This window comes from Apteryx rowi, unplaced genomic scaffold (assembly GCF_003343035.1).
Source record: "Apteryx rowi isolate R43461 unplaced genomic scaffold, aptRow1 scaffold_89, whole genome shotgun sequence".
Classification (NCBI taxonomy): Eukaryota; Metazoa; Chordata; class Aves; order Apterygiformes; family Apterygidae; genus Apteryx; species Apteryx rowi.
This window is the reverse complement of record NW_020451193.1, coordinates 1,229,797-1,245,495: the sequence shown is the minus strand read 5'-3', so window position 1 is coordinate 1,245,495 and position 15,699 is coordinate 1,229,797. Positions and strand designations below refer to the sequence as shown.

The 15,699-nt window shown below is 39.9% G+C and overlaps 1 protein-coding gene across 1 annotated transcript in view; it reads right to left on the bottom strand.

Moving 5' to 3' along the window:
• Nucleotides 1–15,699, bottom strand: part of PPP1R1C (protein phosphatase 1 regulatory inhibitor subunit 1C) — a 56,094-nt gene that overhangs the window by 15,563 nt on the left and 24,832 nt on the right. Inside the window, 2 exon segments of the mRNA XM_026091000.1 lie at nt 11,850–11,910; nt 14,142–14,179. Coding sequence (XP_025946785.1) covers nt 11,850–11,910; nt 14,142–14,179 — 99 coding nt within the window.

Below are 15,699 nucleotides of genomic sequence, written 5' to 3'. Positions count from 1 at the left end.
TCAATACTGTTCCCAGTGTTCACCATAGGCTTCTCCAAAGACTTCATCCTTTGATCTTCTAAACACATGTTGGCCCTTAGCAACCAAAGTCCCATAGCCTACAGCTAAAAAAAATGCACTAAATGGCTCCCGCTCCAAAGCCCATCCCCACGCAGGCAGAAGCATTTAATCTTTAAGAAGTGTTTTGTGAGCGGGAAACGCGCGCCTGCTGTAGGCCTGGCTGCAGCTACCAGGACGGGAACCAAGGAGATACCTGCATTAACCCCTAGCAAGGCCTAAAACGTGGTAACTTACACTTGCTATTAAGCTGGCAAGAAAGAAGGCAGGCTCCTGCCCCCGGCATCCTCGAAAACGAAATGACCCTTTCCTGCACAGTGCTGAATCAGAAACAGCCGGTGCAAAACAGTTCTGTCTGAAACTGTTCAAACAGCACTAATTAACATGGTGACTTTAACTGCAATAGGGAATAGAAGCACTTTGCTGAAAGAAATGATTTTCAAGGACAGAATAAGAGTATAAAAATATGTTTGAATCAAGGGAAACAAAGCAAAATATAGCGATTTATGGCTCTTGGAACAATAATATTGGTGGGCTATTCCACCTCTAAAAGATGTGCAAAAAGATTCAGTACACAGTGTTTACACACAACCAAGGGTGCTTCTTTTTCTGAAAATATACAAATTCAGCAAAAGCAAACTCCTAGCACAGGCTGCAGAACACATCTGGGTCAATGTCTCTGTACTGATCTTTTGGGAGAGGAGGAAGTAGAACGTGATAAGAGTGAAAGGTTTATTCTGATTTCTTCAATAATATTTTCATTTTGGAACTTTTTTTCCAATTTGAGTCATTAAACTTACTGACAACTGAAAACCTACCAAATTCTTATATTTAAGATTTTTTGGATTGCTGACAAATTAAAAAAAATATTAAAAAATCAGTTATTCAACATAAAATGCAGTCATCACAAACTATTTGCATTACAGTAGATACAACTGGTCTCACTTTGCAGTTGCCACAGGCAGCAAAACATTAGGGGCAAAATCTTTAGCGGCTCTTTATTGTGTGAGTGACTTGAGCTTGTGAGAGACCTACATCTTCTGGTTTGCCTAAGGCATCAAAATACCCTAGAGCCAACATTCAGCACAACCAGAATGTAATTACAGCCTGGAAGCACACGATCTGGCACTCATATTAATAGTCAGAGGCTGAAAACAAGTACTGCTCTCAATTTTTTCTGGAAAGAGCAAACAGGAATCTAGGACAAAGAATATCAGTTTACACATTTTCATTATTAGAAAATATAGACAAAGTACAGAAAAAGTAGAAAAATCTCGCAAGGTTTAGACGCATTCATATCACATAGCAGCACCTGTAAAAATGGGTTTTAACACTATTCTTGCTTTTCATCTTGCCAAGAATGAGCYTGAAGAAAAAGTCAGGCTCTAACCACTCCAGGATTTGGGGAAATACTGAAGCTGAAATTTAATAATAATCTGATAGATTTTAGTTGGAAATTATAAAATGAAAAAATACTTCAATATTTTTCCCCTCCTTCTCTTATCTCTTTTCTTATGTATTTCCAAAAATTTTCAGCATGCTTCTTCAGAAAAAAGCATGTAGTGATTCACTAGAAATAGTAGTAAGAAAAATACACCTAAGTGTCACCAGGGGGAGCTTTAATGCCAAAAATCCCATTGACATTTTTTAAAAACTATTCAGCTTTACTAGTGACAGCGAGGAGATTGAAAAGAATGCTGAATTTACATAATTTCTCCTCATCCTAGAAAGCAAAAAAAATGTTACCTGGCTTTGGACAGGAAGACTAGTTTTTTGGGTAATACGTTATTTTGGGACACCGTCAACCACTTGCTCTGCAGAACCCCATTCGTTCAGGGTCTCTCTTATAGTGGTGTTTTCTAGGGCTAAAGCATTTTCATTGCCTCCAGCTCATCCCCCTTCGACTGTCCTCATCCTCCTGCCCATGATATCTCAGACAGGACACTGTTACAGCTGAAGCCGAGCAGAAGTGCATAGGCTTCGTACACTTTACTAGCTGCACTCCAGGTTAGAGAGGCAAATCTGGTGTTTTCTATCCCTGTCGCTTGGGAAGGCACGGTTGCATCCCGCAAACCTGCATCGTGTCCTAGAGTCCACTAAGCATACATTCACATATACTTCTTGCTGTGTGCACAACATGCAATGAAGGTGCATTTTAGGCTGAGATGACATATAACAAATACTTCAGTTTTTTTTTTTCTGTTTCTGAGTGGTCATCAGATCCCACAATTCCTTTAAATGTATTCTTAAAGAAATTATTCTGTTGATTGCTCAGAGCCTGCTGATGGTCCTCACTGGTTATAAAAGCCACATGGAATAACATTGGTTCATGGGTTGGATGGGAGTTGAAAATACTGAAAAATGCTTTAACTGATTCAAGAAAAATTAGCAGCTAACCTAGATTAGAGTTTTTTAAACAACTTCCTTCTGGCCCATGCACCTCACAGAAAAATGAATCCCTTTTCAGATCCACATGCTCGCTGCAGTATTTCCTGTGTTTTTCTGGTCACATTCACACGCATAATTGCATGCAAGTTTTCAGTCCTAGCTCTGGTCCTAAAAGGATGTGGTTGAAATCTTCAGTCTGCTCATGTACTTGTCTCAGTGCCAAGGTTCTGGTGGATGGTTTTGGGAACTCTGTGTTCCTGCGAAACTGGGCAATGTTGCATCCCAAGGGGTGAAGGAAGGGAGAAATTAGGAAGGGGAGGAGAGCCACATGGACGTCTTTAGAAAATTTTTGCTCTTCAATAAATTCAGACTAACAGTCATCCACTACAAAAGGAACAAAACTCAAGTCAGAAAACCAGATAACACCCCCACCACAGGAAACCCAACACACATGGTCCCCAAGAATCAGAAGCAAGTTTCCTCTTTTGGTCTAACGCAAGAAACAAGGAAGACGTTGTACAGAGATAAAGATATCACAAAGCCGACACACTACTTGGACATTTACTCAGGTCAGAGTGAAACCAGATGGTAGAAAGCAAAATAAATGATCTTAAACTGCTATCCCTGAAAGAGCAGCCCATGGGCAGGAGCCACTCTTTAGGATCCTGCACAGGTGGCTCCAGGTCTGCAGGGGAAACCTATCGCTGTGCCTTCTCGCCGTGCTCTTGTGGCTAAATAGTGAAAAACACTTTTTAAAGCCTTCTACAAAATCACTGCATTTTTCAAAACTCCCGGCTCTGACCCCAGTAGGAGTAAATGCAGGTGGTGGGAGCTCTGTTGACTGGCCTGCAAGCCTGCTTCTACTTATTCACATTCATAAGGGAAAGTAGTCGACAAAGTCCTGACTGAAAGGTCAGAGGATGATTCTGCTGTATCAGTCACTGCAGGCTTGTGCTCAGTGCACAGCAATGTCATTCATCCTATACAAAGTTCAATATCATTGGTTATTACTGCAATTTTTTGTGCTGTCTTTTGACAGCTTTACTTTTAGGGGTGGAGATTTTTATAAATGAAATCCAACTACTTATACAGGAGCCATTAACAGACATGGAGGAACTGTGGCAATATGCAGTTAGAAACAACACAAGGAAGGATTTTCATTTAGGGGTATACTAAATGAGATGTGAGCTCCCATGCTATGGAGAATCCTACTTAGAGACGCATCTCTGTATCCATACCTCTATACTTGTCCTCTACCTATACCTGTATACCTAAGGTTTCCATATCTTTATACACTTCACATGTCTGTGCAATACTGCATCTTCTGTCCAGCTTTGGAGAAGCCAACGGTAAGTCAAACACTGCACAGGAGTACTAATGGGAGCAGGTAAAGCCTGCAGACCCTGCACCCCTCTAGTCCAGGCCTTTATTTGGTCCTCTGGCTTGGGAACAAATTCAGAATTTTCAATGCTTGAGAAGAACAAAGGGGCAATTATTTATTATAATAGGACTCACTGGAGTCAGTATTTGTCATGTGACTTGGCTGTTAACCTTCAACCTAGAATATACAACTGAAGCCAGGAAATAAAATTTAATACCCTGCCAAATGACTGGCTTCACAAGAATGTTACATCTTCTTATACAGAAATATTATCTTTTCTTCAAAAGCTATTTCAATTCRGAGCACAACACTGCCAAAATCTTTGGAATTTCACTATAAATATATCTTATGACATAAAGTAACCAGAACAACACATGTTGCCCTTCCTGGGCTTTCTACTTTGTATTTTAAAATAAGTGCAGAGTCTCCCACACTCTCTTTCTATAATATTTTATGTTGTTATCTCTGAAGCGGTTGACTTTTTAATGTTGTCTGTTACTGCTTAGAGGCAAAAAATAATACTACCATGTTTACACTGCTTAATATTAAGTATTAAAATGCTCAGTAATATTACTTTCAAGTCATAAATGTTGTTTCACAGAGAAACATTGTAAGATTATCCTTCTATCATAAAAGTAAAGTTATACCCTTAAAAAAAGGCCAATTTAACAATCATTGCTTGGAAAATAGAAAGAACTATCAGATATGTGGATCTTATGCTGAACTGAATGAAGTCAGGGGAAATATTCCCCTAGCCTTCAGTCTGTAGAGAATCAAGTCCTTAAACCACACATGGAAAGTTAGGGACTGGTATTAATGCTCTGTGCAATCTTTTCTCTTTCACATGCCAGGTAATAGTGGCAGATGACAAGTTATAACACAAACATCCCAGTTTTGTTGTACAGCAGATGTCAAGCTTAATCTCCACTGAACACCTCGGTCTCTCTAAAGGTAATGTGGTATTTACTGCAGCCAAGGCCAGAGCCATTTTGAAGCAGAAGCCGCCAGCTGTGTGAAATGAAATGTATTCAAGGCTGCCAACAGTAAGAAATTAAATACAGACTACAGCAGCGTCTGCCAGCTTTTGGGGCAGTAGCAGAATGGTGGCAGCCAATTGAACTTGAGATGGCAGCAATCTAATGTATCCCGTTCACCAAGTCAGTGAGTCAGTAATTAATTTAACTCAAAATATTTTTTTAATTGTATCTACTGTCATCATACTCCCATACAAGTCTGAGAAAGGAGAGAGAAGGGTAGAGAGAGTCAGAAAAAGAGAACAAGCACTGGAAGGTAGCATCTTGAAAAAGAATAATATACAGGCATATTCTGTCTCTTCTTACAACAGCATATATAGGAACTTCATGAAGATAAGCTCTATAACTCGTTCCAATACATCAGAAGCAACATAGCCAGGAAATTTGCTCAAGTCCATACTGTATTAAGTGGTGTGGTTGCATCGAGGTGGATTCTGGCTAAGTTGCAGGTAAGAATGGTGTACAAATGAAAAGAAGAACTGGTTTTGAAACCAAAGCTGCACCAGTCTTTGGTGACTTGGCTAGGCAAAAGAAAAAATGTAATGATAAATATTGCAACATGAATTTTTCTTTCTTAGTGCTTCAGGAAATCCTGGCAGCAGTGGAATTTCTACCTGTGAAACCAAAGGCATTGATGGTGCTGAGCCACGTCAAAACAGATGAGCAAAACAGAGTAAGGCACAGGAATAATGGGGCAGAGCTTTTCCATCTTCTGTTATCCAAGAAGCAGTGTATTGAGGTGGGCCTTCTATCTAAAAATGGACCAAAGAATGAGTATCAACAAGCTAAAGAAAAGATATGCTACAGGAACAGAGAGCTTTGCCGTGACCCCAGCTCTGCTGAGGAATTAGAGAACTAGTCCTTGTCCCTGGGGACAATTGCAGCTACGGGACTGTGCATGCTTTAGTGGAGCAGCTGCAGCCATCTGCCCAGCAATTATCTCAGCCCTTTAGTCCTCTGGCAAAGCAAAAGGTCTGGAATGCATGTGCAGGGCTGAGGGGACAACTGAAAACCATTTCCTTCTCCTGTTCAACTCCATGGCTCATGTGCAGCACAGTCATGTTAATAAAAATGGTAGGTATTTTGTCATCATTGCAGAGATGGGGAAAATGCAATAACCTGGGCCAAAGTGACTCACCCTCCTTAGAAAAGTATATGAAGAGCACCAGTCTGTAAAGTCTGACAAACCTAGGCTTGACATTCAGGAAACCATATAGGATGAGCTATATTATGGCTAGCGTGTCTTTGGCTTTCTCACCTCCTCTTTCTTCTGCTCCACAGAACTATATTTAAACCAGTATATGAAGCATAATTATGCAAAAAGACATAATGTTTTTCTTTGTGGTATAATACGATGTTTCTTGCTATTATCCTGATGTATTTAGCCAATGCTAGAAGCTGTTCACAGAGAGTTTGCTAGTATAAGAAGGCAGCACATAAAATGATGCTGGTTTCTGTAGTCACTGCCTAAGACCTACAAATGTCATTCCTCTGCTGCTCGAAGTGAGTTTAGCCTGAGATTTTTGTTCCATGAGGCTTCTCGTGGGGTCTGAATGCAGCGCTTACCACACTGACAATAATCCCGTATGTCTCCAGACTCTATCTGTGTTCCTTGTTAACCTTCAGTCACAAAGTAATGAGATGCATCAGACATCATCAAGCTGGCCTAAGGGGTTACAAATTTGGATCAGGGCCACATACTGTACTAATTGCTTCTAATAAATTACATATTTCAGGAGGGACATCATGATTTTAATCATTTATTCTGCATGTTGTTTCCTTTGGAGAGAAGAACAAGCACACACTAAACAAGCCCAGCATCTGAAATTCATGGCTGAAGCTAGAAAGAGCTCATTTAATATCAACCATCATTGTAAATACTAGAATTATGCATGTATCAAATCCCTGGGTATGAACACTTTGGGAACAGCCAGTGAGTCCTGTTTGTTTTAATGAGGCAAACCAAAATAATGTCTCTCCATGTCCCTTAGATTTATAACAACCCAGATTTAATCCCATTTCAAATGTTGTAGCTAGGGCCTAGCTCAAAAAAAGTCATTGTTTCTATGCAAAGAAAAATACATTAAGAGGGGAATCTAAAGGACGTATTCTCCCAAAAGGCTTCAGTGTGACTATCAGAACTTTTATTACTTTGAATCTGAGCAGACATACAACTCAGAGAGGGAAAAACAGAATCAAATGCACCTTTCACCTCTGCGGGGAAAAACTTTAATTATGATTTGATGACAGCTAATTGCAAAGGTGGTTCAGTGAACACAGAAAGCTACATGAGCTTTCTTTAAAGCCCACTGAAATTAGTAGGAATCATTATGCTGATCTCAATAGCCTTTTGCATGATGAACCAGGAGGAGCGAAGGTTTCCTATTCCCCTGACCTCAAGCACACCCACACCAGCGGACTCACTGCTAATGAAATCCTCAAAGCCCTTTGGAACGCACGCTTCCTTCAGAATGGGAGACCTTGGGGGGATTTAAATAGCTGCTAGTATTAATAGCAACAGCTGCTAGATAATGTGGAGACTTGTGAGCTCTAGGGAGAAATACAGGTTTGTGAACAACTCAGGCGCTGTCTCGTGTTTGTCTTTGAAAACCCTGTTTCCTGTTACTTTAGTCTGTGTTTCCTTTCAAGGATGAGTTGGTATATCAAAAAAACCTGATTATCTAGGTAAAAGGAAGCCTGTTTTGATGCAAAGTGTGGCTTGGGGATGGGAAGTTGCAGTTGTAGCTCTGAGATTCAAAAGTGCTCTTTTAATTTTTGGGTGGCAATGAGATGCTAAGGAAGCACCATTACCTGGGTAAGCGCAATCCGCTCGCAGCCTTGGCAGTCGGCAGTCCCTTCCGCTCGGCCGTCTCCACACGGGAGGGCGATCGCCCCGTTTTACGCTGCTCTGAGGAGTGCAATGGGGGAAGGGGCAAGAATCCAGCGAGGCTTCAAAGGGCAGCCTCTCTTTTAACCCACAGACCAGAATAATGAAGATATCTTTAAGGCTGCTGTTTATGGATGGATGAACATTCTTGCTAAAACACCTGCACTTCTACTTCAATATGTTGGAAAAGGACCAAAGGATTCCACTTGATTTTTTCCTACAAAAATGGAAGCAGATAGGAGAGAGAGGCCTCAAGCAATGAGAACTGACTGAAAAAGATTGCACTAGGTAAAACTAGCGAGCCATCTAATTGAGAACCCTTCCTCTGGTTGTTTTCATGGTATTCTTTGTAGGGAGGTACAAACAAACCTCTGCACATGAAGAAGGAGAACTTGAAATGAAAGGAGAAGATGAGGGGGATTCAAGCTTAGCACATAAGTGTGTTAGAAGTTAGAGAAGGACGAGAATTTGAAATTCAGACAGAAAAGCCGAAGAGTAAGGGAAAAAGGAAGGGAAACAATCAAGGGAGATAGAGCTGATGAATTCATAGAACAAAAGAAAAATTAACAGATTTTCAAGCACATGGAACAAACTTTTCATTGATGTAAACCAGTGTAAGCTTATTAAAGGCAAAGGGATACATTGGCTTACATCAGTTGAAAGTTTAGTCTATTACATTTGAGTGGACCTGAAATACAGAAAGCAATTTCAGCATTCCTAACTTTCAGTACTTCTTTAGTTATAATAACTATCCGGAGTTAAGAGGTATCAAAATACTGAAAAACAATTTGACAAGAGGTTAACCATAAAATACTGAAAATATTATGGATTAATGTGATGCAGTCTTCAGACTCTGAATTTACCAATTTTGCATACTATGGTAACAGCATGGAATTAGCAAACATTAGTGCAGCAGGTTTAGCAAAAGAAATATTTTCAAAAAAAAAAAAAACGAAAACCTCTTTGACATCCATTAGGCATGGTAATATAATACTAACAAGAACACTGTGCTGCACTGTTATCTGGTTTGCTGTCTGATTTGCTCTGCAGATTACCACTTAAATCAATAGCTCTCACATTGATTTTTCCAGCATGCTGTATTCCAGTAAAAAGAACAATGCGCTGAGATGAGTCAGCTATTTGCTCCGTCTGTAGGGACTCTGATGCATTTTCATTTAGGAAAATAAACGCAGGAGCCAAAGCACCACAAATATATACAGACGGGAACCTGTCTGCTGCACCATAACATGACGCTGGCTCTGCAGGAACATCAGCTTGCTACACCTAGGCGCAACAACCTACAGACCCTGGCTGAGACAGTACAACCATTGCAAGGATGGGCTTTGGGAGCAATGTGAGACAAGTAATAACCCTGTCTTTGAATTTAGTGACTGCCGTGGCGGAAGGGGAAAATATGCCCACATTTTACTAAGAAGCTGATCTCCATATATTTACACGGACATGTGGAACTTCAGCACTCCTGCATTTTAATTTATTTCACATATTTTCGTGTATTCACATATTTCAAGTAACGTGTATTATAGTCCTGATACTGTATTACCAAGTGATCATGACTGTTATCTGATTTAGCTCACTCCTTTTAACCACGTCAATAATTTCTTATTTTGTTTGCAATCACAAAATGCAGCTTAATTCACTCTTGTTTTCTCTCTCTCTTGATTAACCTAAATGTCTACTGAGTTCATGAAACTGGCAATCTTTTTCTCTCATACAATTTGGTAATCATTTCAAGGAACTTGCAGCAAAAATGTTTTCAATTAAAGAAAAAATAATCTCAAGAACTACTTTGAGTTTTTGAGTCACAAGACGTGCGGCATGAACGTCCCCCACAGTTTCTCCTGAAGACCTCGCGGTTGATGCCGGGAAGCAGAGCTGACGCTCGGTGACAGCTTCTCTTTCCTCCAGTGCCCCGTGCTTGGCTGCTGCTCAGGGCTCCTGGCTCTGCTCTCACGTGTGAGCTTGGGTTATATCTGGGAACTCGGATTTTATAGCAATTAAAAACTACTAAAATGCCAAAGCAATATAACAAATGGAAATGTTTGTTGCTCTTTTCCACCAGGAGTTCTGTTTCAAGGCTTGGGGACAGGAACTGAGATTTATTATCTCATCTTTGAATGTAAGATGATGGATATATTCTATCCCATCATCCATTAATAGTAGCCTTAGAGGTTGTGGAGCAGCCATAGAGGACGTGGAATAGAGAATGTTCAGCATCCAAAATCTCATTCTTTACTCTGTATTGAAGACCATTTTCTGAGAATACTGAAGGAGAAGCTTAGCCTGCAGGAAATTATCATATGCAAAGCTCTGGGAATATTTTGTAATTATGAATCCTGTTATTCTGAAAATATTGCTAAATATTGCTATCTTCAACAGCTAGAAAACTTCAGTTATTTAAACCATTACAGGACTTTTACAAAATTCTGCATTTTACAGTAGTGCTTTCATAGCACTGGCTATTTCTGATTGCTACATGTTTGCTTCTTAGTCCCTTAGTCTAAGCAAAACAAATTTCATGTTTTCATAACAGCAAAGAGCAAGGAATGGCAAATTTTCTATTCTAGGTTGTTTATAAATAGGTAGGATAGTATTTTTGACAGTCACAATATGGTAAATTTGGAGCAATCCAGCCTGTTTACAGGAAGGGTTATCAACTTCCAGGTTCCCACCTGTGTATCTGGGAGTACTACATAGTTTAGGGTGTTAAGGGAAATAGGAGTGGTATTTTGTATAAACTTTGTTCTGTTTACAAGGTATTCCAGATTAGTCATGTGCTATCTTGAATCACATACTTTCCTACTAGAAAGTCCACTCACTGGGAATTAAATTGATGTAGAAATGAACTATCCCAGTTACTTCCTCAGACCTCAACAGGATATTGATGTCAACATCAAGCTGGCTTGGGCCCTTGAGAGCAAAAATACTGCCCCACTTCCACAGAGCTCCTCACTTACATAGTACTGAGTTTATACTTACACAGCAGAATAACACATTAGTGAGATCAGTAGATATTACTGCTACGCGTGCAAAGCTTTTTCCTTTTGCAAACTGTTATAATTGACTATAATAAAATTATTTCTAATATCCAGTAAGTCAGCTTTAGCCCATTTTGATAAACAGATAGAAAGTCTTCCGAGGCACCTGAGTGATGTTTTAAGCATTGCTAAGATGAGTATTAGAGAACTGAAGCTTCAGGATGAGATATGTAGAACTGGTTATTATGGTACCAAACAATAGTGTGGATGTTTCTTGCTACAAATCGGATATTCTACTTTTTTGCCAGGTAATAAATCATGTTTACCAGAAAGAATAGAAATTGAGGGTATTCATTATCTATCTGGAGACATCTGGCAGGACAGACTTCAGTCTGAAAATGATCCCATACTGACAACAAGTGTCAGTCTGAAGCGCAGGTAAATCAGTACAGAGCTTGCTTAATTGCAAATGTGATCAAACCAAACTCTGCTCAGAGTCACTTAAGAAATGAGGCCTAAATGTAGCCATCCTCGTCACAGCTAATACTCCTGCTGCTTTTAGGCTCATTCCGAAAAGCACTTAAGCCCTCTGAAGATTTACGGAGATTTCTCGTTTCCTCTTTTCTTCGCAAAAAAGGCTTTATGCTTCCTATGATCAGATACTCAGCCCACAATTTTGGCCATCCTCCTCCTTGCAGCTGCTTGGAGAGTGAGGCAGAACATACAGGGGTGGTTTAAATAAGAAACAAAAAGTTGTATGGGGCAAACACTGCTAAAACATCCATTCAGGGAATTCTCCTCAAAGTCTGATATAAAATTATCTGTTACCTCAAGCTGATAAAGGCATCAGGAATTTGCAAAAAAGGAGCTTTTTTTCATGCCACTGCTGCAAGACCCTTCCCTGAAGGAGGAAAAGTCATGAGGTTGTCAAGGCAAAGAGATGAACCTGCCCCAGGCTCCGCGGCCRTGCTGCCTGGGGGCCAGCGCGCGGCTGGGCTGCCCCGGCACGTCCGCGTCCTTGGCGGGCAGGCGCGGAGCCGCCGGACAGGTGGGACGGAACGGGACGGGACGGTGCTGGCCCACACCAGGCTGCGCCTGAACTGTACCTTTGATGGCAGGCGGCGTGTACACGCTCTGCTTCCTCTGCTTCGGGGAGGCGCTCTGTGTCTGCAGAGTTAAGAAATACAGAGTAAGACGCAGAGAGAGGTTTCTGTGGATATTTATAGCAGTTATGAGCCCTGTCACACACCTGCTCTCGCAGCGCTAGCCCTGTTCACAGCGCACAGCTTCATCTTGCTTTCAGCTGCTGTTGATCCAACCCAGCCAGCAGCAGACTATTGAATAGCAGCGATGACCCCGACGCGTTGTACAGGTCTAGCAGGGGTATTTCTCCGAGCAGGCTCCCCTGGGGAGGTCTTTCCCTCTTGTTACTTGAAAAAATACACCACGAAGACTTGCTACAATTGCAAATACATATCTCATACTTGAGATCACCTTGGGTGCTTTACAGAATAAATGGCATATCCTTGTATCTGCACTCAGGGGAGTCTTAAAACACACCTTGACCTCTACTGCATGCAAGCAGTTTGGATTGACAGGTTTAGAGCACACTTTGCGTTTGCTCAAAATTCAGAGGGTGCACACACCAATCTGAGAAGTTTTTAGGAAAATGGTACTATATAAATCAGATGGTAGTTCCTGGGCTTCCATCTATACAGGAAAAGCTAAGATTAGACAGAAAAAAATGCATTTTTAATGGACAAGTTTTATAGCTTCCAGGCAAAATAGGCCCAACACTACCGAAGACTATCCTTCACTCTAAAAAATATTGCTAAGTGTAAAACTAAGATAGCCTATGCTTTTAACGCTCTATGTAACTGATTCTCATATGGAAAATAAATATTTACAAATATTAAAAGATTGTAAGATTTATTTTAATTGATATTCCAAGTAAATATGGTGTAATGAATTATTCTGTGTATAAGTAAGGTAATACTGAAATACTTAATACATAAATTTTTACATAAATAAATTGAAAATCCCTTTCCCTCCTTTTTCTAATGTATTATATTACTCCTAAAATACTAATTTCAGCAACCAATCACTCAGCCTTTCACTGGGCCTGATTTAAATGATATCTTTGGAGAGTTAAATTTCTTATGACCCCAAAATCACATCTACACAACAAAAGATGAATTATTCTAAAATAATAGTAGCATAACTGCTTACATATAATCGTAGTATAATTATACAAGAATATAGTTAGCAAAAAGCTAACTGGAATATATTCCAGTACTAAAGCAGCACAACTTTCCCAGAATGAAAGCAGTTAAATTGGTGTCTATATGAATATGGAATATCTTCATATACAAAGAATAATAAAGCTGCATAAGATCTCATGCTGAGCTTTTGACATGGCTAGTCTTTAATGTTATAAACATCATAACACATTCCCAAGAAAAAGGTTCAAAAAGCTGTGCATAGGCAAGCTTTATTTTTTCCCATCTAATCAATTTCTAATTGTATTTGGTCATGATGATGTCATCTTTCCCCAAATATTTGCTAAAAGTGCCTCATATTTTTTCCCCTGAGTACTTTTGTCTGATATATTGTCAGTGAGTTTTAATCAGATCTCTTTCTTCAAGAAACATATGAAATGGTTCTTAAGACAAACACTTTCACACAGATGTAATCATATTGCCTTATCCTATCATAACGGATGGAATGATAACATTTATAAATAAAAGATTGTCTTCTTCTGAAAGAGAAAGCTATTTATAAATGTTGTGTGATAGGTTGTTGATCCTGACCCCAGGAAATCTTTTTATGTCTGTATTTGAATCCAAATTTGAAACAATCAATACTGCCTACTGCTATTTAAAGCTCTGCCCGCTTCTCTAAGCCATCAGTGAAGGAGAAGGTGGGCAGGGCAATGTAGGCGCTAGGCAGAGAGAGATTAGAAAAAGAGACTGGAGAAGCTAACTTTTAACTATTCTGCAGACAGTATCAATCTGATGTCTGCTGTGTGTTTGCCAAACGAGAGGAAAAGAGAAGAGCCTGCAACGGGTTGTAGAGCAACAGYAAGCTGTAGACCAAAGCTTGAATAATGTTGGATGAGGTGACCTCTCAGGGTACCATGATTTGATACGGCAAAAAGGAAACTTGCAGTCCATACCCAAGTTTCAGAGTTCCCTGTAATAGGGATAATGGAGAGCTGGCCTGAATTTTTCAAAAAAGAACCCAGTTTGTGCACAAGTGTGACTTGAAAATGAAGGTCCCTGAAAGGCTGTGTTACTGAAAATGGTGTGACAATGTAAATAAAAACATAAACTGGGATGAATGAGTAAGTTTCAAAGGGTTTTTAACAATAAATGCATTTAAAAATATATTTCACTTACTTCTCCTTGTGAGATGTTTGTTCTCTTCTCTTCTTTTTCTAGAAGAGGAAAAGATATGGATAGAGAAAAGTTAGTACAAACAGTGTTTCTCTCAGTGCTAAGTGTTGCCACTCTGCCCTGAACTCTACAGCGCTGTTGTAAATAAGAAATTACTCTGCTGGTTTACAGCTTTTCTTTCTCTTTTGTGTTTCTTAGAAAACCTGAGGCCTTGCTCTTCATAAGCATTTAGACACCTAACTCCCATTCTGTACTTAATCAATTTGTGCATAAAATGAAATTATTTTTCTAGCGTTGTATTGATGTAATTAATGGTCAGAAAGTGTTAGTCTTCTGATGATGATTTCCCAAATATTTTACAAAGATCATGTAGGATCTTTGATACAAAGTAGTTTGGAGCTCTAAAATTAATTTTGTTACTAAAAATAGTGATATCAAACTCTCATTGTACCAACACCCTGTCTAAAATTTTCCACTTGCAGATAACCATGTGCAATTTCCACTGAGGTCTGACAGATCTGTGAATGTAGATCTGAAGGAAGACCAAGGTCTACTTCATATCACTTCATCTAACTTTTTCTCTAATTCTAAACTGCTTCTGGTGTGATGTGTGTGAGGGAAAGAGCCAGTCGAGGGAGACTGATACCATTTCATATTGTATTCTTTACCACTGTATCTGTGCACCTTGAGAGGCATTAAAATGACTAATACTGTAGGTTAAAAACTATAGATCAAAACAGAGCTGATTACTAAAGCATAGTCCGACAGATACAGAATTAGACAAGACAATCACAAGGCCAGTTCCTGCCATTGAAATTTGTATGAACTTTGGTAGATGACTCACCGCTTCCTTGACTTCCCTACCTGTAAATAAATATAGCAGTACCTATTATACTTTGTAAAACACTTTGGGGTACGAAGACAGGCTGTCTAAATGAGGAATCACTTATATGCTTGTAATTTTTATTATTAGTTGTACGCAAGAGAGACATTGACTTCAAAAATTCAATATCAGATTTTTTTTAGCTCAAGATCCTGGATTTAGTTTGGAGGCTGAAATTTGAATAAATCTCAAACTTTCATCAGAGTGCAATGCAAAGTTATGTCCCCTCCCCTCCCACAGAATCACAGAATCACAGAATYGCTGAGGTTGGAAGGGACCTCTGGAGATCATCTAGTCCAACCCCCCTGCTCAAGCAGGGTCACCTAGAGCACGTTGCACAGGATTGCATCCAGGCGCGTTTTGAATATCTCCAGAGAAGGAGACTCCACAACCTCTCTGGGCAACCTGTTCCAGTGCTCTGTCACCCTCACAGTGAAGAAGTTTTTCCTCATGTTCAGATGGAAGTGTCTGTGTTTCAGTTTGTGCCCATTGCCTCGCGTCCTGTCACTGGGCACCACTGAAAAGAGTCTGGTCCCATCCTCTCGACACCCTCCCTTCAGATACTTGTACACGTTGATAAGATCTCCTCTCAGCCTYCTCTTCTCYAGGCTAAACAGGCCSAGCTCTCTCAGCCTTTCCTCATAAGAGAGATGCTCCAGTCCCCTAATCRTCTTTGTA